General features: G+C 38.1%; 1 protein-coding gene across 2 annotated transcripts in view; it reads right to left on the reverse strand.

Annotated features, from left to right (window-relative positions):
• Positions 1–21,695, reverse strand: part of Asb4 (ankyrin repeat and SOCS box containing 4) — a 74,698-nt gene that overhangs the window by 7,573 nt on the left and 45,430 nt on the right. For both annotated transcript variants that reach the window (XM_004862714.3, XM_021242869.2), the window contains exon 3: positions 7,337–7,827. In XM_004862714.3, coding sequence (XP_004862771.2) covers positions 7,337–7,827 — 491 coding nt within the window. The remainder of the gene's footprint in view (positions 1–7,336; positions 7,828–21,695) is intronic.

Here is a 21,695-nt window from a genome sequence, read left to right on the forward strand (position 1 = left end):
AATAAATAAACTCTTTAAAAATGAAATGAATATGACAAACGTTGTAGAACAGAACGTCATCTTTATTACTGATGACATTGATAACATATGTTGAGTTACAGGACCACATAGAGCTTTTAACACTGTACCCTCAAGTTAATTTTATACCTCCAAACTGCAGGTCTTTCCCAGAAGCAGAGTGCATCCTTGGTGGTGTGCCACACAGAACAAATACCTCAGATATCCGTTAGAGGTCCCACAAAGTCCAGCAAACAAACACAGTTTCTCCTCCCACCTATTCAATCGGTTACGTAAAGTGAGAGATTGTAAACAGAGGCTGGTCAGGGGCTATTTTGCCAGAATTTCCCATATGAAAATGTGGGACAAAGGAAATGGCAGTTTTCTAAATAATGCACCCAAACCCATCAAGGCCATCTCTACTGGAATTGCCCCAAAATGTTTTAATGTTTTTCTACATCTATTATGTCTGTATGTGTTCATCTGCTCCCAATCTCACCTCGGTAGCTTGAAACTCACCATGATGGGAGTGTTTACATCACAGAAATGAGTACATGATACTACACAGACCATTTTTAAATTTAATCTGCACTAGAAACATGTTCTCCACTAATTTCTTAACTCCAGATATCGATAGAACAGTAAGTCAAGGTCTCCTTAGTATTGTAGAGACTCTCCACCATTCAAAAATAATAGAACAAATAAGAGGAGAGGATAGATATGTAGAGCAAAATGACTAGAAAATGTAGAGAAAAAGAGTTAGGAAGTAATATATTTTTATCATTTATTCTCCTTAGTTTTTAGTACTTTGTTGTCTGTTTGCATGACTTATTTGTTAATAGTAGTTGCATTTAACAGTCTGCTATTGAAATTCCTGACATTAGGTCTTAAGCCATCACAGACCAAACATATATACTGAAGTTTCAAATCAGAAAAGGGGTCAGAATCATTTTCCCTAACAGCCAGGTCCTAATGAACACACCATAGAAACTTAGAGGATCCAAGCACATGCATGTTCTGGGTGTAGTACACAAAGTTAAGCTGCTGACCATGACTTTTTCAGCTAGGTCTAAGCAAAGAACAATCCTGTACAATTGGCTTGTAACAGGGTAAGAAGGTGGTTGGAGCCAGCCACTCGTTGCTATTGGGACCTCTGAAAAGTCAGCATTTCTGAACCTATAAGAAATGAGTCAGGAGGACTTCTGTCTGGGTTCATGGATTCCAGTTGGTAGGTAATTTTCTAATACCTTAGTCTTGAATAATTGAAGCAAATGGGCTGCTCTTTTCTTTGGACCTACAACAAACATGGCATACATGAAGTTGATGCAAAAAAGACAGACACAACTGAAGATGCTAAAATGTTTTGAATACTGGTTATAAACTACCATCATAATATCAGAGAATGTTAGAACTACAAGGGACCCTAGAGATAATTCACAACCTCTAATTTGGAGATGAGGAAATTGAAATGTGGGTTTTGTTTATGTTTCAAAAGAATTCTCTCATGACTACAAAGATTTTGCTAATAGTCAATATGAAAAGAGCTTCCATCCTATAAAGACTTCCAGACACAGCATTTCTAGAAGGTTGACCCATGGCAAGAAGTAGGTTGTTAATCAAGTAAACAATCTAAAATAAAGACAAAGTGCAGAAGTGACTGTGGAAATTAGTCCACGGACTACATCAAGAATATACTTATTCTGGAAATTTTGAAAACCAAAAGGCACAGAGAAAATTTATTACAAACTTCAGCCAATGGCTTAGGTGTCACTCAGAAAATTGACTTCTATGTTTTGCCTTAATTTCCAGACTATTCTGGCTCTTGCTGGGACCAAATAGCTTCCTGGAAGCCTCTTCTGATGAGGTGGCTTGTTCCTAGGTATTTTTCTCCCCTCCTCAGGAACACGGAGAAGACAGAAAAACAGAGGCAGAGTGGATGCAGCTACAAGACATTGACATCTTAGAGCATATTACCTACTTCTCAGCTAGGTTGTCAGATTTAGTAAATAATCACAGTGCAGACTTCCCAGTTAAATTTGAATTTCGGATAGAAAACTAATAGTATCTTTTGTAAGTACATTCCAAATATTTCCTGGCACAGATTTGTACTAAAATTTACTTATTATTTATCTGAAATTCACATTTACCTCAGCACCCAGTATTTTATCTGCGATCCTATTCTCAGTTCCTACTCAAAAACACTTGAAACTAAGTTGTGGTACAGGAATGCAATGCATTCCCAGTTTAGGAGCCAAAATTTGCACATGCAGTGCTTCCTTTTATACCTGAAAACTTCCTGAATATCACAGATAGACCACTTCTCACCTTGCAGTAGGGTAAAAAAAAAAATTTAGTGACTCCAAGTCTTAACCTTCTGTGGACTTGAGATGCACAAATTCCAGCGCTTACCATGCTGTCATTAGTCTTTGCTGACACTCTGACTACTAAGTTTTCTGCTGACAGAAGACTTGGTTTTTGGAGCATGAAAGGCTCCTTTTAGTCTGACAGATTCCTGACTCTCTTCATTGGCATTTTGTCCCCCTTCCAGAACTAAATCAAGCTGGACACACGTGCCTAGGCCTCAGCAATTATTCCACCAGGCAACTCCAATAAAAGAAGACCCCTGAGACATGGCAAACACCAAATCATCACTCTAACCTGACTCCCAGGACAATGGGACACTGCACGCTCCAATAGGAGAAGCCACTGTTTCACCTTTGCTGTTGCCAGCCTGGAGAACAGAAAATGCCCAGGGGCTTATTCTGCAAGTCTCTGACATCGTGCCCCATCATAGAAAAATAATTGAGGAGGGGGAGTTTTTCTACAGATGTACAGAGTTTTAGATATCTGCCCTCATCATTTGGCCCTTAAAAGCATAGATAAATACATCAGCCATTAAAATAGAGATTTAGAATGTCTGCAACTCTCAATCCAAATGTCACCTGCAAACCACTTCAGTAAAGAAATTCTAAAGCTACTCCCACCCCTATAAATTGATCTATTTGTGTTCAGAAATATTCTTGATAATAAAAGGGAACTGTTTGTATCCTGGGCTTCATATGAGCCCCCAAACTTTGTCTCCCCCAAACTTTCATGTTACCTTTCCCTTCCCTAGAAAAATCTCTCTTGCCCTACAAGAAATCTCAATCTTGGCTTCCTGGAGTATCACTTCCTTCTGAATTATGCTTGGGGAAATAAAAAATCAAATGTCCTTTTGTACCCTGCAAAGCAACTGCAGGCCCTATAATTATTTTTCCCTCACTTATGTAATTTATACATTGGCTTTCAGTGAAATACACCTCCAACAAATTTGCTTTGTATTTGGAAGACAGCGTCTTCAGCTCTGACCTTGCTCCTTATAAATAAGGAAGCTGAATTCCCCATCCATGAGAGAACAAATCATATTGTCCTCTGGATAAATGAGTCAGTCATTTATGTGTGGTAAAGATGACTTTTCCTTTGGAAAATCAGCTGCAGAGTAGTTTCCAGCATCTGCATAGTAAATTGAAAAGTTTTTTTCTTTAATTTTCCTCTGGAAGAGGGCCAGCTCTCTTCCACATTCTGTTGAATAGCAACAAAATATATTAACAATAGCAGTCAGTTCCCAGAAGCCAACTCTATCTTAAATCTTTTTAGCATATAGCTAAACCAGGGGAACTTGGAGGGCCAAACAGAACTGATTAGGAAAACGCTAACCAAAAGTCAGGCTACAATGCTTCTTGAGGAATGTAATCATGTGCCCATTTTACAGGGTGCTGGAGCTGTCAAATAGGGCTGGGGGAGACTCCTACACTGGACCTAGAGCACATCTTCCAAGGAAGACAAAAAGAGGACCCTGTGTCTGATCACCACCCGGGACCCATGGCTCACATATCTCACTCACTTACTGCTCACACACTCTGGAAAGGTTTGTATTATTACCTTCACTGTTCACAGAAGGAAGGTGGAGTATGTGTGATTAAGGCCCTTGTTAAAAAAATCATACAGCGAGAAAGTGACCTAAGGAGGACTCATGTCTGTGGCCATTGAGCTTCTGCCCTTCATTTGCCTTGCTCGTATCTCTCAGAGAACAGTCTTTCTGAAAAAGATCTAGGACCTCACACACAAGACTTCTTACTGGAGAATAGGAACTGGGTTAAATGCCCATTCTCACTGATATGGCTCTTAAAGGGAAACAAGGAGTCTTGAAGTTATTTTCACAGAACTTATTTCACCTGGTCTTTGAGCAGTGAGTTTCAGAATGTGTTCAACTTTCGGTCCCTACGCTGAGATGCAGGCATACACTGACCTTGCTGTTCAGACAGGCCGTGAAGCAAGGACCCTCCTGCTCAAAAGATATGTAATCACAACAGTGATAGCCATCATTTGTTTAATGGTTTCCAGGCACCAGGTGCCATCCCAAACACTTCTCAAATATTATCTCATTTAATTCTCAAAACAACTCTATCAGAAGACTATCATCATTCAGAGATAAAGTGGTAGAGTATGTCTTTCTGATCACTTCCTGCCCTCTGTCTCTCTTCATCCTTTCTTCTGGAAGGAAGGTGGCCAAAGGCATATATATATATATATATATATATATATATATATATAGACACAAAATTATGCTTACGAAGTGAGCTCTCTTGGAGAGATAGATGCTACCACATAGAGGTTCCACTTGAAGAATGTGCAGAGCCTCGTGAGATGTGAGCAGGAAAAGAGATAGAAGTAGACCAAGGAAGGGGTGTTTATTGATTCAGTGTTACAATCAAGGTAAGCAATTGGGGCACTCTCCAAGGACAAAACATGGTCTAAGAGAAAGAGTAAAGAAATGTCTGGCACCTTCCTTTGGGTTCTGCAATATTGTGTAGGATCAAGTTCTTTCTGGTGCTATACTGAGTCTGCATATACCCATTTCAAAGGAAAAGAAACTAAGGTTCAGGAAAGTAAAGTTGTGTATTCAATCACCCTATTATACACTGCAGCAACAGGTCTCAGATTTGATCCAAAGGCCATGCTTCTTCATCCTGATATGAACAGCATGACTAAGTCTAGAATGAGCTTCGGTACAAAGCAAGATTACAAATTAAAAACAGAAACAATTTCATTTTGAACCCTCTGGGTGGTATAGTCACATTGGAAGTTGTGAACATTTGCTATTTTATTCAAGTCCAAAAAGTGAATGTATGATTCAGAAACTGGACACAACCTAAGCAATAGATAATGGGTCACTCTACTTTTAATATCAGTTGTTTATTCTTTTGTAGGTTTTAATGATTTGATCTTATTTCTAAGAGTATAGTATATATAATGGTTCTGATATGAAAATATTCTTTGAGTCTAAAAGCATTTAAAAATTCAAAATTGCAAGGAAGGTAAAAATTCATAACTGAGGTCAAATAGGATGCTTCAACAGTTGATTTCACAGAATTTTATTTCAGGTCATGTTTCAATTACTTTTCTCTTGGTGAGACAAAATACCTGAGACCCAAAGTTAAAGGGGAAAAGGTTTATTTGGCTTACAGTTTCAGACCATAATCAGCTGATTCCAATGCAGGGTGGATGGCAGACAGGCAGCACAGGGGAAAAATAGTTCATGGTAGCCAGAAGGTAGCAAAGCAAGCAAGTAAGGGATGACCACAGCTCTTTCTATTCCTTTTATCTTATCCAGGGTAGCACTCACATCCTTAATCCTAGCAGCCTTGGTCCTAGAATTGCACCATGAATCAATGACAGCGTCACACACTCTAGATCCAACCACCTCTGAAAAGCCCTGCCTATGACCTCATGAGGCTTTGGTGGAATGTCTAGGCACAGCCATAACAGGTCATATATATTGAGCCATTTCCTTTGAAATTACAGGGAAAACATAGAACCTAAACATCTGCATTACTGTTAGTCTTTCAAACATGTTTAATAAGATTCAGAGGCAAATACAATTAATAGCTAAAACTTGGGGGGAAATATAAAATTTGGTTTAGAATGACAGAGAAGTCCTGGGTACAAACTGATACCTACAGGTAAAAATTTAGTTGGCTACATATGAGCTCTACTAGGTGATGAACTAGAACTACAAGATTGGCAAAGACAGATTTTTTAAGTGAAAGATTTTTCGAAATTCAGGAAATAATAAGGGAAAAGAGTGCTGTAGAACCAGCCTTTATGGAGAGTCACAAATAGGACAAGAGTAGTACTTATGCCTAGAACCCTGAGAACTAAACAAAATTATTTCTTCAGGCCTCTTCTTGCTTTATGATTCTTCAGGTTTAATTATATTTGATGGGTAACATGTCAGCAGAAAACTCCAGAGTCAAACAGATGTTAGTCTGAATTAAACACATGACCATTGACCAGTCATTTGAAATTGTCTATAAGAAGTTTAGAAAGTTCCAGAACATTCTGACCTTTACAAGGAAAAAACTTAATGTTCCATTAAAACAATGACAACCAAGAGAAAATTCCTTACTGATTACAGAAATTGCTAAAACTACCATGTCTTCATCTAAATGTTCTCTGGGCTGTCTATCTGGAGTTTGCCCTGAGCTCACTATACTTCAATTCTTCAGCAACAATTTTTCCTAAGTCAGCTTCCCACTGCAGGCATTCAGATGAGTCCCTGGGATTTTATCAAGGTAGAAGATAAACATAGCTGGACTTCAGTAAAACTTCTGTTAATGTGTGTTTTGTGGTCCCCACATTAGTTAGCTGGTTTATTCTTCAAACTGCTGTGCTTGTTGTATATTAAATTTTGAAAATGAGGGCAGTTCTTAGTACAGGATCTCATTTTCTTATTTCAAGATACAATGCATTTTGGTATTATAATTATTTTGGTGAATAATAGTTACTATTATTAACCTACAGCAAAACTTTCTCCTTTCCTTGTGCCTATTGCATCCTGTATTCCTCTGCCTCATCATTTACCACGGCATATCAAAATCATCTCTGTGTTTGTGTCTCCCACTAAACTGTCTGAGGGTAGATACCCTGTCTTGGTTATATCAATCTTGTTATCTTTTGCTCCCTGACAGATCATTAGACGTTATCAATCAGTGTTGTTCATAAGAGAAGCTGTAAAGTGTGACAAGAATAAATACTGGAACCAAATTATCCAAGGTTAAATCCTAGCTCCACCCCTGTGGGAGTTCAAGCAAGCTCAATGGCTCAGTGTCCTGCTCTCTGGAACAGGGATAATAATGCACAGCTTGCAGGGCTGTTGTTGTCAATGGAAGGTCGAATAAAGACCAGAGCTGCTTAGTCCAAGTGCCAAGCCTCAAACGAGCTTAGGCACATGGAGACTTAGGACCAAGCCACCGCTACAGTTTTAGCTACCCTGTGGAGTGGGCACAGGCAGCCTCACCTTATGGAACTGTGGAGGGTATATTCGGACGGCCCCGTGGTTCAGCAGCAGCTGGTAGCAGATCTCTGGCTGGGCGGCAGGTCTCACGGAGGTGACCTTGAGCACATACTGTATGGCAGCGCAGCCATTGATATCCATGAGGTTGGCTTCCGCGCCGGCCTCCAGCATCATGTGCATGAGCACATGGTCACAGTTCCAGGCCGCCTTGTGCAGGGGAGACTTAAAGTCATCATCACGGGCGTTGACCTCGGCCTTGTAGTCCAACAGCATGCGGCAGATGAGGTGATGCTCCGGGCTATACTCCTGCTCTTTAAAGCGAAGCGCCCAGTAGGTGGCAATGGCCAATGGAGTCTCCATGTGGGCGTTCACGCTATCCACGATGGCCCCGTGTTCCACGTAGAAGGCCACTAGCTCCGAGAGCCCAAAGTGGGCCGCCGTGTGCAAGGGCGTCTCCTCGTCCTGATTGTTGGTCTTCATGTTCACGTTCGCCCCTATAAAGGGAAATTGAGGCAGACAATTACTTTGGGTTCTTCCCAAGATCTGTTAAGCAGAACTTTCCCCGCGGACTCTCTTTTAACCTCTGATTGCCTCACACTCGTTTCCACCTCCTCTCCCCAGTCCCATTTAGGGTCCTGGTAGAAGTCGCTCCTTTAAAACAACAGCGCCACCTCCTGGGGCAGCCAACAATGCATCCCAGGAAGAGGAACAGAGGGTTCCTGCCCAAAGGCAGGTGCGTTACTGCTGAATTCCACTTCTGCACTCCCAGGTGCATTCCGATACACCACGTGATTTCTGAAACTAAAAAGCTTTTATCAATAAGATAGCAAACACAATTAAAAATAAATATATCTAAAACTTTGAGTCTCATACAAGCGGCTTTAAAATATCAGTGGTTTTGAGTGTTTCACAGATAATGCTTTTCTTCTCTCTCAAAGCAAATGAACCTGAAGTTTGATGTGGGTGAACTTCAGCGCCATTGAAAGTGCCAGGCTTTGACCGAAATCACAGTATTAGAGGTATCTGAGTCTGTGAAGCTTCTGTGGAATACAGCAAACACACACACACACACACGCACACACACACACTCAGACACGCCCACACCGCATCTCTAGCCACCAACTAGCCAAAAGGTCATCTTTTGCATTGAAAAGGGCAGAAACTAGTATACTAGAAATACTCGTTGAAACGAAGAAAATAATTCAGAAACTGTAACATATTTGACTTATGGGTAACAAAGGATATTAGAAATACAATTGTGTGTGTGTGTGTGTTTGGACAGCATTTTAGAAATTATTTAATCCAACCCAATCATTTAACAGACCAGGAAACTAAAGTGAGTTTTATTCTGATGAAGGATTTTAAGTTTAGAGTGATCAACTGAAGAAGCTGAAATTTTCCTTCTCTTGTCTAATTTAATAAGTTGAACCAAATGACTCCTAGGGTTTGACTATATTCAATTCTACTAGAAATTTGTATAGCTACATCAAGTATAATTCTCAAAATATTATTATCATTATTCCAATACCTATATTTATTTAGCACTTAACCATGTGTAACATTCTAAGCTAAATTATTTTCATTATATGGCCTCTCTGAATCTTTCTAGCAACTCTTTGCACTACGTGCAGCGTTACCCTAATTTTACAGATGAAGAAATTTGTACTGAGCAAACAATTTGCTCAAAGTATCCTGAGCTAGTAAGCAGCCTTAGAACCAAGATTTGAAAGCAGACAGTCTGGCTGCTTTCAAAATCCTTTATTACTGTGATATTCTGCCTCACGATTAGTCTTTTGCAAGAAAATTTTGTGTACATTACCTTTGTTTGTTATAGGAAAGCTAAAGAGCAGAGAAATAATGTTGTATTTTAAGTTTAAAGAATCTATTCTTCATGGATTGCTCCTCTATACCCTTATTTGTGGCATTCCTCTTCCCATATGAACATATTTGAAAAGGTCTTGTTGCCAGGAGTGTGGTCAGGATCCTGTACAAAACCAACCTCCAGTGAGGTTTTCAAGAGCACCCTGCCCTGCACACTCTGAGGCTGCCTCTACTTGTGACTTGCAGAAAGCCAAGCTGTAACCAAAGCCCGTCTTTCACCGAGACTCTGTGATCATTAGTATTCTGCCCTGAAAAGTTCTGGGCTAGGTCTCCTTTCAGGTCAGGTCTTTGCCAGGTAGTGAAATGGAATGAATAAGACGGTCTTCCCAGAAGCAGTGTGCGGGGTGCTTCAGACACTGGAGAATTTCCAGCAAGAAAAGCATCAAAGGATAAGGATGAAATTTTTGCAGGCCAGCTTGGAACAAACCACAGTCTTGCTTTTTTTTTTTTAATACACTTGGACATATACAATTGTTCCTTGACCTCTTGGTACAATGAGATATGCAGGATAGTTGCCTTTTCTGAATAGGAGCTCCTTGTTCTTATGCTTGAATTGTGTCTTTGAGAGTAACTTTTCAGGACATATACTACAAAATGAGATGATTTGACTGTATTTTTATTTTAGCTTTTGTGATTTACTCAAGAAATTAGGCCAGCAATTTAAATTTTGGGGAACTTTTGCAAATATTTTAATGTAAAAATACAATATATTCTTTGCCAACAGATGCCATAATAGTGCCATACTGGACAACTTAAAACAACTGAAATTTATCCTCCCATAACTCTGGAGACAAGAAATCTGAAAGTAAGGTCTTGGCAGAGTTTGTCCTTTCTGAGGGCTGAGAAGAAAATCTCTGTGTGTATATATATTTTTTTCCAGCACTGGGTATTGAACTAAGGGCCTTCACACTAAGCTACATCCCTGGCCCTTTATTGTTATTATTAGTGTGAGGCAAGTTCTCTCTAAGCCAGTAGGTTTCCCAGGTCACCAACCTGTGCTCAGACATGATCTTCCTACCTAACGTCCCAGTGTTGGGAATGAACACATACTCTTTACAATTTTCTTCTTCCATTCACAAAATTATGTTGTTGAAAACAATTGTTTTGTGCTGTGTAGCACTCATTTATTTATTTTATCGTGTTCTGTCTCTTAGTATAATAATTCACAATCTACCCATTCTGCTGAGATGGACATTTTCACCTTCAGGCTATTCTCAACACTGCCGCCAGCAGCATTCTTGTGTGTTCTTGGACTTCAGTGTTCCTGTGTGGTGGTTTCTCTGGGTTCCATACCTGTGAACACAATGGCTGGGTCACTGTGTGTGCATGTCTTCCCCTTTGCTAGATGGTGTCAGACAGACAAGTGTACCAGTTTAAGCTCTGGCCAGCCATGTGCATGTGCGAGGTTTCTCTTTGAGCCACATCCCTGATATTATAAATTCATTCAATTTTAGCCAATCTGGTAGATGCATAGTGATATCTCATCATTTCTCTACTTACAAGACAAGCTAGAAATATTTTACTATTTGTATTTTTATGTGCTAGTGTAAGCCTTTCTATTTTTTTTTACTTTAAACATCACTTTAAAGTAACTACATAATAGTCCATAGAATAAGTGTACCCTACTATTGAATGACCAAGTTACTTACAAATTTTTTATTTTATAATTAGTGCTACCATTAATGACTTTATATAAATTTTAGCATTATTTCCTTTGAACAAATTCCCCCAGACAGAATTATTATGCTGAAACATCTGAATTGTGTTAAAGAGGTTCTGAATGGTAGCACAAAATCTTATTCATTTCTCTCCTGTGGATGTGTCAGAGTAGCCACTTCACTAACAGTATATTATTATGCTTTTGGAACAACTCTATTTAATTGGAAAAGAAAAAAATGGTTTCTTTTTAAAAAAAATTTGAATTCATTTGCTTAGGAGAGTTTGAATACTTTCTTTGTAATAATTTACTAGTAGTATTTCCTCTTTGGTTAATTGTCCAAATATTCATCTATTTATATATTGAATCCTTTCTGTTTAATTTGTATTTGTTTGAGCTCTTATTTAAATTAAGAATTATTAAGAATTAAATTTATGCTACTATAATGTTGTGCATTTTTTTTCCAGTACCAGGGATTGAACTCAGGACCTTGCACTTGCAAGGCAGGCATGCTGCCACTGAGCTAAATCCCCAGTCCCTGTAATGTTGTGCATTTTAACCATCTTATTTGGATTTTTTCTAAATACAGTGATGATGACTTTACATAATCAATTTTCCTTCTTTTTTTTACTGTATATTAGAATGTCCTACTTCTCTCAAAGCCAGCATACCTAGCTAGATTAGTTATAATCTAATTTTAATGGATTCTTTTAAATGTATAACAGTTGATTTATCTGGACCTTATTCTGATATACACAACAATTTGGAAAGAATTGACATGCTTATACTGTGGAGTCCTTTCATGCAGAAATAGTCTGTTTCTTTAAGAGGTTTCTTCTGTATTCCTATAAAATATGTGCATATCCCCTAACAAGTTTGAAGCAATTTCCATTGTAGGTGAGCAGGGTATATTACTGTGGAATAATGTAACTTTTCATGACAGGAAGCCCTTTATGAACCTTAGAGTTGACATGAAGCTATTTTTAGAAGGATTCTGGACTGGCAGATAATGAGGCAATAAACATTACCCAGCACAGTGACTCATGCCTGTAATCCCAGGTGCTCAGGAGGCTGAAGCAGGAGGATCAAGAGTTAAAGAGCATCTTCAGCAATGTTGCAAAACCTTTTCTCAAAATAAAATATTTAAAGACCTTGGCATTAAGGAAATACAGATCAAAACCACATTAATATGCCATCTCACCCCAGTCAGAATGGTTACCCCCAAGTATACAAAAATTAGTAATGCTGGTGAGAAAAATAGGGGAAAGGAACACTTATACACTGCTGGTGGGAATGTATATTAGTACATGTACTATGGAAATCAATATGGAAGTTATTCAAAAAACTGAAAATAGAAATACCATATGACCCAGCCCCACCACTTCTTGCTATATTCATAATGGAGTCAGTCCATATATTATACGGATACCTGCATGCCCGTGCTTACTGTGGCACAATTCACAACAGCCAAGATATGGAAATAGCCTAGGTGTCCATAAATGGATAAAAAAGGTGGTGTGTACACAACAGAGTATTATTCAGCTATAAAGAAGAGCAAAATTATGTCATTTACAAGAAAGTGGATGGAGCTAGAGATGATCAGTGAAATAAGCCAAACTTAGAAAAGTGCCGCATATTTTCCTTGACATGTATAATCTCTTTTAAAAAGACAGCTTTAAAGTAAAAGGTAGACTATTATTAAACTAGAGAAAGGGACCAAGAGTAGGAGGAAAGAGATGTAGGGTGGATGGCGGTGGGATGTGGATATGATCTAAATATGTTATATGCATGCATGAAAATACTACACTGAAACCCAATATTTTGTAAAATTATTAGGAACTAATAAGAAAGTGGGGGTGGGGGATATAACTCAGCACTTCCTGGGTTCATTCCCCCATCCTGAAAAATCTTTTTAAAATTTGCTTTGTATGATAAAGAACAAGACATTTTCAGATTTCACCTGTGAGCAACAGACATGAACAGTGAGAATGGTGCAAACAGGTGAGACAGAGAAGTGTTTGAGCAGAAAGTGTGAGAGCTAGACGGGGGAAAGGGTCCTGGCCCAAGAGAGTTGTGAGGAAAGGTCCTGAGACAAGGATTATGGAGAGATTTTAACATAGTGCTCCTAGTACTGTATCTTTCTGTTTCTGCCATGGTGTTCTTTTATTACTCTCAACAGAGAGCATTAATTTTGTCAATCTTGGATAGGACACCTCAAAAGTTCACCAAAAATAGGAAAGAAAGAAGTTAAACTGTCATTATTTGCTGATGATATGATACTTTACATAGAAGACCCAAAATACTCTGCCAAAAGACTTCTAGACTTAATTGACAGATTCAGTAGAGCAGCTGAATATAAGGTCAATACTCAAAAAACAATAGCCTTCTTATACACAAATAGCAGACTCACTGAGAGAGAAATTAGGGAAAGAATTCCTTTTACAATAGCATCAAAAAAAAAGAAATATCTAGGAGTCAATCTAACAAAGGAAGCAAAAGACCTTTACACTGAAAACTATAGTACTCTGAAAAAGGAGACTGAGCAGGATATAAGAAAATGGAAAGACATCTCTTGTTCCTGGGTAGGATAAACCAATATAGTGAAAATGGCTATACTTCCAAAACTATTATATAGGTTTAATCCAATGCTGACTGAAATTCCAACATATTTCACAGAACTAGAGAAAACAATCCAAAAATTCATTTGGAACCAAAAAAGACCTAAAATAGCAAAAGAAATTTTAGGCAACAGAGATATGCCTGGGGGTATTACAATCCCCAACTTGAAACTATACTGGAGAGCTACTGAGATTAAAACAGCATGGTACTGGCAAAAAAAAAAAAACCAGACCTGAGGATGCGTGGAATAGATTAGAAGATGCAGAAACAACTACAGATATGCTCAGCCACCTCATCTTTGACAAAGGAGCCAACCATCCTCATTGGAGGAAAGATAACCTATTTAATAAATGGTGTTGGAAAAACTGGATTTCAACCTGCCAAAGATTAAAACTAGACCCATACCTATCACCATGCATTTAACTAAGATCAAAGTGGATTAAAGATTTAAATATCAAGGCAGAAACACTAAATTTGCTGGAAGATAAGTTAGGTAGAACTCTTGAAGACATTGGTACGGGAAAAGACTTTATGAACAAAACCTCAGTGGCATGGGAACTTGCACAAAGAATCAACAACTGGGATCTCATCTTATTAAAAAGTTTCTTCACTGCAAGAGAAACCACCAACTAAGAGACTACGTACAATGTGGGAAAAAATTTTCAGCAACTGTACCTTAGACAAAGGACTACTATCTAGAATATATAAAGAACTGCAAAAATCAGACCCCCCAAATTCAAAGACCCAGTTCAAAAATAGCCATCTGAATTGAACAGACATTTCTCAGACAAAGAAGTAAAAGCACCAAAGAAGTATACGAAAAAATGTTCCAACATCCCTGGTCATTCGAGAGATGCAGATAAAAACAACACTGAGATTCCACCTCAAGCCAGAAAGAATGGCTGTTATAAAGAAATCATCCAATAACAAATGCTGGCAGGGATGTGGGCAGAAAGGAACCCTTCTCCATTGTTGGTGGGAGTGCAGACTGGTGCAATCACTGTGGAAATCAGTATGGAAATACCTCAAAGAACTAGGCTTAGAGGTCCCATTTGACCCAGCTATCCCCCTGCTGGGTATCTTCCCAAAAGAATTAAAAGAATCATACCACAGCGATATATATGCACCCATGTTTATAGTAGCACAGTTTGTAATAGCTAAAGCTTGGAAACAACCCAAGTGTCCATCAACTGGAGACTGGATAAAGAAGATGTGTTTTTGTTTTTTTTTATAAAATGGAATACTACTCAGCCATAAAGTACCAGAAACTAGAGACATTTATAGCTAAATGGATGCATATTGAGGCCATCCTCTTAAGTGAAATAAATAGGACACATTTATGTAAATACTGAATAGTTTCTCTAGTGTAAGAAACTGGAAGTGTAAGTAAGGATACACATGGATGAAATTGCCTAATAACATATTTCTCGGATTATGTTTCCATCGTGTTCATATGACTGTATCAAAATTTAAATTAGGGAGAAGTTTGGCTTATGTGGAGTATGCTAGCTAACTGGAGTTTTTTTTGCAGACCACTATTTGTTCAATTTTGGTTTTGGGGATCTTTCTGAAACAAATCACATCCTCTGGTGTCTTGTTGGTACTTGAGATTTTTTTTAATTTATATGGAAAAATGTTTAAGTGCTTTTCAGTTTTGTTTTGGTTGAGTTCTACTGTATTTGAATATTATTGTAGTTTTTTTCCCTTGCATTGTTCTTCTTTGAATGGTTTTAATTTCTGTATGTGTATGTGTTTGATAATAAAGTTATTTTTAAATTTAAAAAAAGGTCACCAAGTCATCACTGTGGCTCCATCAGCTGGGAGTCATCAGCTGAGTCTGTGCTCAGACCCTCTGAGCCATCCTCACCCGAACAACCACTGCCCCTAAATCCTTTGCCATTTAGAAAATGCAAGAGAGTGTGAAAAGTTCTCTATCACTACAGAAAATGTCACTCTGCTGTCTTCCCTGGCTCTGGTAATCCACATCCTCACTTCATATCCCTAAACTTGCTCTTCTCTCCACTCCTTGTCCATGATGATTGTCTTCATTACTTTTTTCATTACTGAGACAAAATACATAAAACTCATAAGTTAAAGGAGAGAGGGTTTATTTTAGTGTACAGTTTGTAGAGGTTTCAGTCCATAGTCACCTGGCTCCAAAGCAGGTCAGCATGGCAGAGGAGCATGGCAGAGAAGAAACAGCCCATTGCAGGGCAGGCAGGAGACATGAAGCAGTGAGTCTCCCTTTCTGTTTTTATTCAATTCAAGCAACAATCCTATTGGTTGGTACCACTGACACCAAGGGTGGGTCTTCAGTCTATAGTAAATCTATTCAGCTACACCCAGGAATATGCAAATCCAATCAGTGGACTGATCCAGGTATAATACACCCATGATCCAGTCACTCCCAAAAGCTCCACCTATGAGCACATGAAGTTTTGGAGGTACACTTAGATATAAGTCATAACAATGGTCTTCATTTCTTAAACAGCTTGTGCAGACAGATGCATGCTGAGAAGAAGGACAATCCCAAATCTCTGCTCTCTACCTTTCCATACATATCTTGCATCTCCTTTTCTTTAGTGAAATCTATCTTCACACACAAACTTTAGAAAATAAACAGAATGTCCTAGCTAAATTATAGGCATAGTTATTACAAATAATATATACCACAATAATGTTAAGTGAAATTCAATTGTTAGCATTTAAGAAAGACTATCTTACATGACATAATAAAGGAATGATTTGTTTGAACCCATATATAGAGTTCGCATACATATTTGAATGGATGGATACAAGTGTTCTGTATTATCAATCAATACCATGAATATCATTGCCATGCAAAAGATACTCTCAAATGAAAAAAAAATCTTGGGGAAGTTCTTAACAAAGAAAACACAATATCACCTTGATTTTTCTCATAGTTGCATTCCATATTCATTTAAATGTCCATATTTATCTAAGATTCAAAGTTACTTTGTGTTTATATGTAAAATGGAGTTGGGTTAGGGCTGTATTGTGTTACTACATCTAAATATCTACTATTACATCAGTTCCAAAAAAACCTGTTTTTATAAATCATGAAATATTCAAACCGAGGCTTCCAGGTTGACCTGCTACGGCTACCAGTGCAGAGAAGGCTTCCAGGTCACATTGCTGCAGCTCCCAGTGCAGAGTAGGAGGCTTCCAGGTCAACCTACCCCCACTCCCATTACAGAGGAGGTGAGCCGCCCGGGCACCAGCAGCATATCCCACACCCACCAAATGAGAAGACATATAAACAAGTCAAAAAACCAGACTTCCAGATCACCTAAAGCAACCCCAAAGGTAAACAAGATGGAATATGCTGATACTCAACCACCTGGACTTCCTGAACTGGCAACAAAAGAGGATCTGAAAAAATGAAATCAGAAATTATTTTTCAGATAACAGCAATTGTGCCCATAGTGCAAGACATGATTAATAAATCTAGGAGGATACAGATAAAAAAAAATAGAGGAACTGAGGAAGAGGATGGAATCCCACCATAGGAAACAAATAGAATCCATAAAACAGATGCAAACAGATTTCTAGGAGATTAAAAACTCCATTGAAAGCTTATGCAGCAGAATGAACCATTGTGAGGACAGAATTTCAGATATAGATGATAAGATTGCAATTAATGACCAGGAAAAGAAAAATTGCTTTAAAATTGTAAGGGAACGTGAGAAATCAATCCAACAGGTGCTAGATGATGCAAAGAAGAATAGCATAAGACTGATCAGAGTCAATGAACAAACAGGAGAGAATGCAGACAACATGAAAAACCTGTTCACAGAAGTGATGGCAGAAAACTTCCCAAGCAGGGGAAAAGAATTTGACATACAGATAAGTGAGGCATATAGGACTCCAAATAGCTTTGATAAAAAAAAAATCTACACATAGGCATATAATTGTTAAGATTCCAGAAACCCAACAGGAGAACAAAATTCTACAAGCAGAGAAAAGAAACAAATCACATACAAAGGAAAGCCCATCAAAATCACAGCAGACTTCTCAACACAAACCCTCAAGGCAAGAAGAGCTTGGAGTGACGTATTTCAAGCCCCAAAGGAAAACAGCCTCCAACCCAGATTGATGTACCTTGCAAAACTATCTATCAAATTTGACGGAGAAATAAGATACTTTCATGACAAAGAGCACCTTAGGAACTTCATGAATACCAAACCAGAACTCCAAAAAATTTTAGGCAATATACTAGGAAAAGAAAATGAGGAACACAACTCCAGAAAGTCCAGCAGAATGAATCCGTTGGGTGCGACAAGAAGTTAAAAGCAAAGGGGGAGAATCCAACAAAAAGAAAAAGTCAGGATGAAAATAAGCAGGAGTAGCCATCCTCTTTGCAGATCAAGTGGATTTCAACCCCAAATCTGAAATACTTCTGGTCCCAAGAATTTCAGATAAAGGATAGTCAACTTGTATGTACAAATCTATTGTGAACATGTGTTTTCATTCCTCTTAAGTAAAAATTTAAGAACAGAACTGTTCCTTCTTAACAGTAATTCAAGAAATTTCTATATTGTATTCCAAAATGGTTTTATCATTTTACATTCACATTAGCAGTATTAGAAAGTTCTAACTGGTTCACACCTAAGCTGACATTTGTTCTTTTAAAACTTTTAACTTCATTTCCTCAATGAGTGTATAATATGATCTTGTTATTGTACTGATTAGTATTTTTCTGATTCTAGTGTTGCACACCTTTCCTTGTGCTGTACTGGCTATTTATCCTCTTCTTGTGTATACTTTTTTTTTTTACTTAAATTTTTTTATTGGTACGTTTTAGGTATACATCACATTTACATTTCTCATTAGGAACTTGTACCTTTACATGATGCATCTTGGTTCTTATTTTTTCCCCATTCCTAGCCCTCCCTTCATCCCCTCCACCCTTCCCTATTTACAAAGAATTTATTTCCATTTTTCCATTTCTTATCATTTTTACTTTCCCTTCTTTCCTTTCCCCTGCCCCTCCCACTACCCCTACCCCTTTGGACTTTTTCTTCCTATTTTGCATTATCAATTATTCATTCTAATCATTGGTACATTTTAGGTATACAATATAAAGACATTCATCATGGGAAATTTGCACCTTTACATAGTCTCTCTTGGTTCTTATTTTTCACCCTTGCCCAGCCCTCCCTTCAATCCCTCCATTCCTCCCTGTTTACAAAGATTTTGTTCCTATTTTTCCATTTTCTCATATTAATCCCATTCCCTTCTATCCTTTCCCCTAGCCCTCCCACTTCCTTCCCCTTTGCCCCTTTTCTTCCTATTTCACATTACCTATTATACATTTAGTCCTTATTTACACTTTCAGTTTCTCACACCAGAGGAACTAGTTGGGATTTATACATGTGTGTCCTATTTATTTCACTTAAGAGTATTCCCTCAATGTGCATCCACTTAGCTATAAATGTCTCTAATTTCTCATTTTTTATGGCTGAGTAGTACTCCATTTTATAAAAAAACCACATTTTCTTTATCCAGTCTCCAGTTGATGGGCATTTGGGCTGTTTCCAAATTTTAGCCATTAGAAACTGCGCTGCTATGAACATGGGTGCACATATATCACTGTGGTATGATTCTTCTAATACTTTGGGGAAGATCCCCAGCAGTGGAATAGCAGGGTCAAATGGGACTTCCAGTCCTAGTTCTTTGAGATATCTCCATACTGATATCCACAGTGGTTGCACCAGTCTACACTCCCACCAGCAGTGGAGCAGGGTTCCTCTTTCCCCACAGCCCCACCAGCATTTGTTATTGGTTGATTTTCAGCCATTCTTTCTGAAGTGAGGTGGAATCTCAGTGTTGTTTTCATTTGCATCTCTCAAATGACCAGTGATGGTGAACATTTTTTCATGTATTTATTTGCTATTTCTACTTCTTTGTGTGAGAAATGTCTGTTCATTTCAAATACCCATTTTCAGATTGAGTCTTTAAATTTGGGAGGTCTGATCTTTTTAAGTTCCTTATAGATTCAGGATAGTAGACCTTTGTCTGAAGAAAAGCAGGTGAAGATGTTTTCCCACATTGTGGGTTGTCTCTTCACATTGCTGGTGGTTTCTCTTGCTGTGCAGAAGCTTTTTAATAAGAAGAGATCTCACTTGTTGATTGTTTGTGCTAGTTCACAGGCAACTGAGGTTTTGTTCATGAAATCTTTTCCTATGCCAATGTCTTCAAGAGTTCTACCTAACCTCTGTTCCAGATGGTTTAGTGTTTCTGTTTTAATATTTAGATCTTTAATCCATTTTGATTTTAGTTTAGTGCATGGTGAGAGATATAGGTCTAGTTGTAATCTCTGGCAAATTGAAACGCAATTTTTCTAGCACCATTTATTAAAGAGGCTATCTTTCCTCCAGTGAGGGTGTTTGGCTCCTTTATCGAAGATAAGATGGCTGAGTCTGTCTGATGTTGTTTCTGCATCTTCTAATCTGTTCCACTGGTCCTCAAGCCTGTTTCTTTGCCAGTACCATGCTGTTTTTTCACAGTAGTTTTGTAGTATAGTTGCAAGTTGGGGATTGTGATACTCCCTGCCATGTCTCTGTTACCTAGAATTGCTTTTGCTATTCTGGGTCTCTTCTTGTTCCAAATGAATTTTTGGATTGTTTTCTTGAGGTCTATGAAGCATGCTGCTAGGATCTCAATTGGAATTCCATTGAATCTATATAGCAGTTTTGGAAGTATGGCCGTTTTCACTATATTAATCCTTCCTACCCAGGAGCAGGGGATGTCTGTCCATTTTCTGATATCATCCTCAATCTCTCTTTTCATAGCGCTATAGTTTTCAGAGAAGAGGTCTTTGATTCCTTTCATTAGGTTGATTCCTAGGTATTTCAGTTTTTTGGATGCTATTGTGAATGGAATCATTTGCCCTATTTCTCTCTCAGTGAGTCTATCATTCGTGTAGAGGGAAGCTATTGATTTTTTTGTTTTGACCTTGTAGCCAGATACTTGATTGAATTTGCTTATTAAGTCTAGAAGACTTGGTGGATTTCTTAGGGTCTTCTATATACAGTATCATGTCATCTGCAAATAATGACAATTTGACTTCTTCATTTCCTATCTTTATTCCTTTTATTTCTTTCTCTTGTCTAATTGCCATGGCAAATGTTTCCAGAACTATATCGAACAAGAGTGGTGATAGTGGACATCCTTGTCGTGTTCCTGAATTTAGTGTGAAGGATTTCAATTTTTGACCATTTAGTATGATATTGGCTGTTGGTTTTTCATAGATGGCTTTTATCAGATTGAGGTAGAGACCATCTATTCCAATTTTTTGTAGGGTTTTTATCATAAATGCATGTTGGATTTTGTCAAATGCTCTTTCTGCATCTATTGAAATAATCATATGTTTTTTGTCCTTGGCTCTATTGATATAGTGTATTACATTGATTGATTTGCGTATATTGAACTTCAACAGGTGTATGATCTTCTTGATGATCTTCTGCATTCTATTTGCCAGTATCTTATTAAGGATTTTTGCATCTATGTTCATTAGTGACTTTGGCCTATACTTCACCTTTTCGGTTGGGTCCTTCTCTGCTTTGGGGATCAAGGTGATGCTTGCTTCCAGGAATGAATTTGGGAGTAATGCCTCCCTTTACCTTTCATTGAAGAGTTTGAACAGTAGTGGCAGTAGTTCCTCTCTCAATGTGTAGAATTCATCAGGAAGCCATCAGGGCCTGGGCTTTTCTTAGTTGATAAGTTTTTTTTTATTACATTTTCAATTTCATTGGTTGATATTGGGTTGTTTAGAATTTTTAGGTCTTCTTCATTCAACTTTGGCAATTCACACTTATCTAGGAATCTGTCCACTTCTTCTATGTTTTCCATCTTATTGGCATATAGGTTCTGGAAGTAGGTATTGATAATCCTCTGGATTTCTGCTGGGTCTGTTGTAATTTCACCCTTTTCATTCCTAATTGCATGGATTTGGCCTTTTCTTTCCTTTTTCTGATAAGGTTGGCTAAAGGTTTGTCAATTTTGTTGATTCTTTCGAAGAACCAACTCTTGGCTTCATTGATTTTTTGTATCGTTCTCTTAGTCTCCATTGCATTGATTTCTCCTCTGATCTTTTTAATTTCCTCCCTTGTATGAGCTTTGGGGTTGTCCTGTTCTTCTTTTTCTAGAAGCTTGAGGTTCAGCATCAGGTTGTTTAATTGG

The sequence above is a fragment of the Heterocephalus glaber genome, unplaced genomic scaffold (genome assembly GCF_053883595.1).
Source record: "Heterocephalus glaber isolate CG9 unplaced genomic scaffold, H.glaber_assembly_v1.0 deba00000546, whole genome shotgun sequence".
NCBI classification, from domain to species: Eukaryota; Metazoa; Chordata; class Mammalia; order Rodentia; family Bathyergidae; genus Heterocephalus; species Heterocephalus glaber.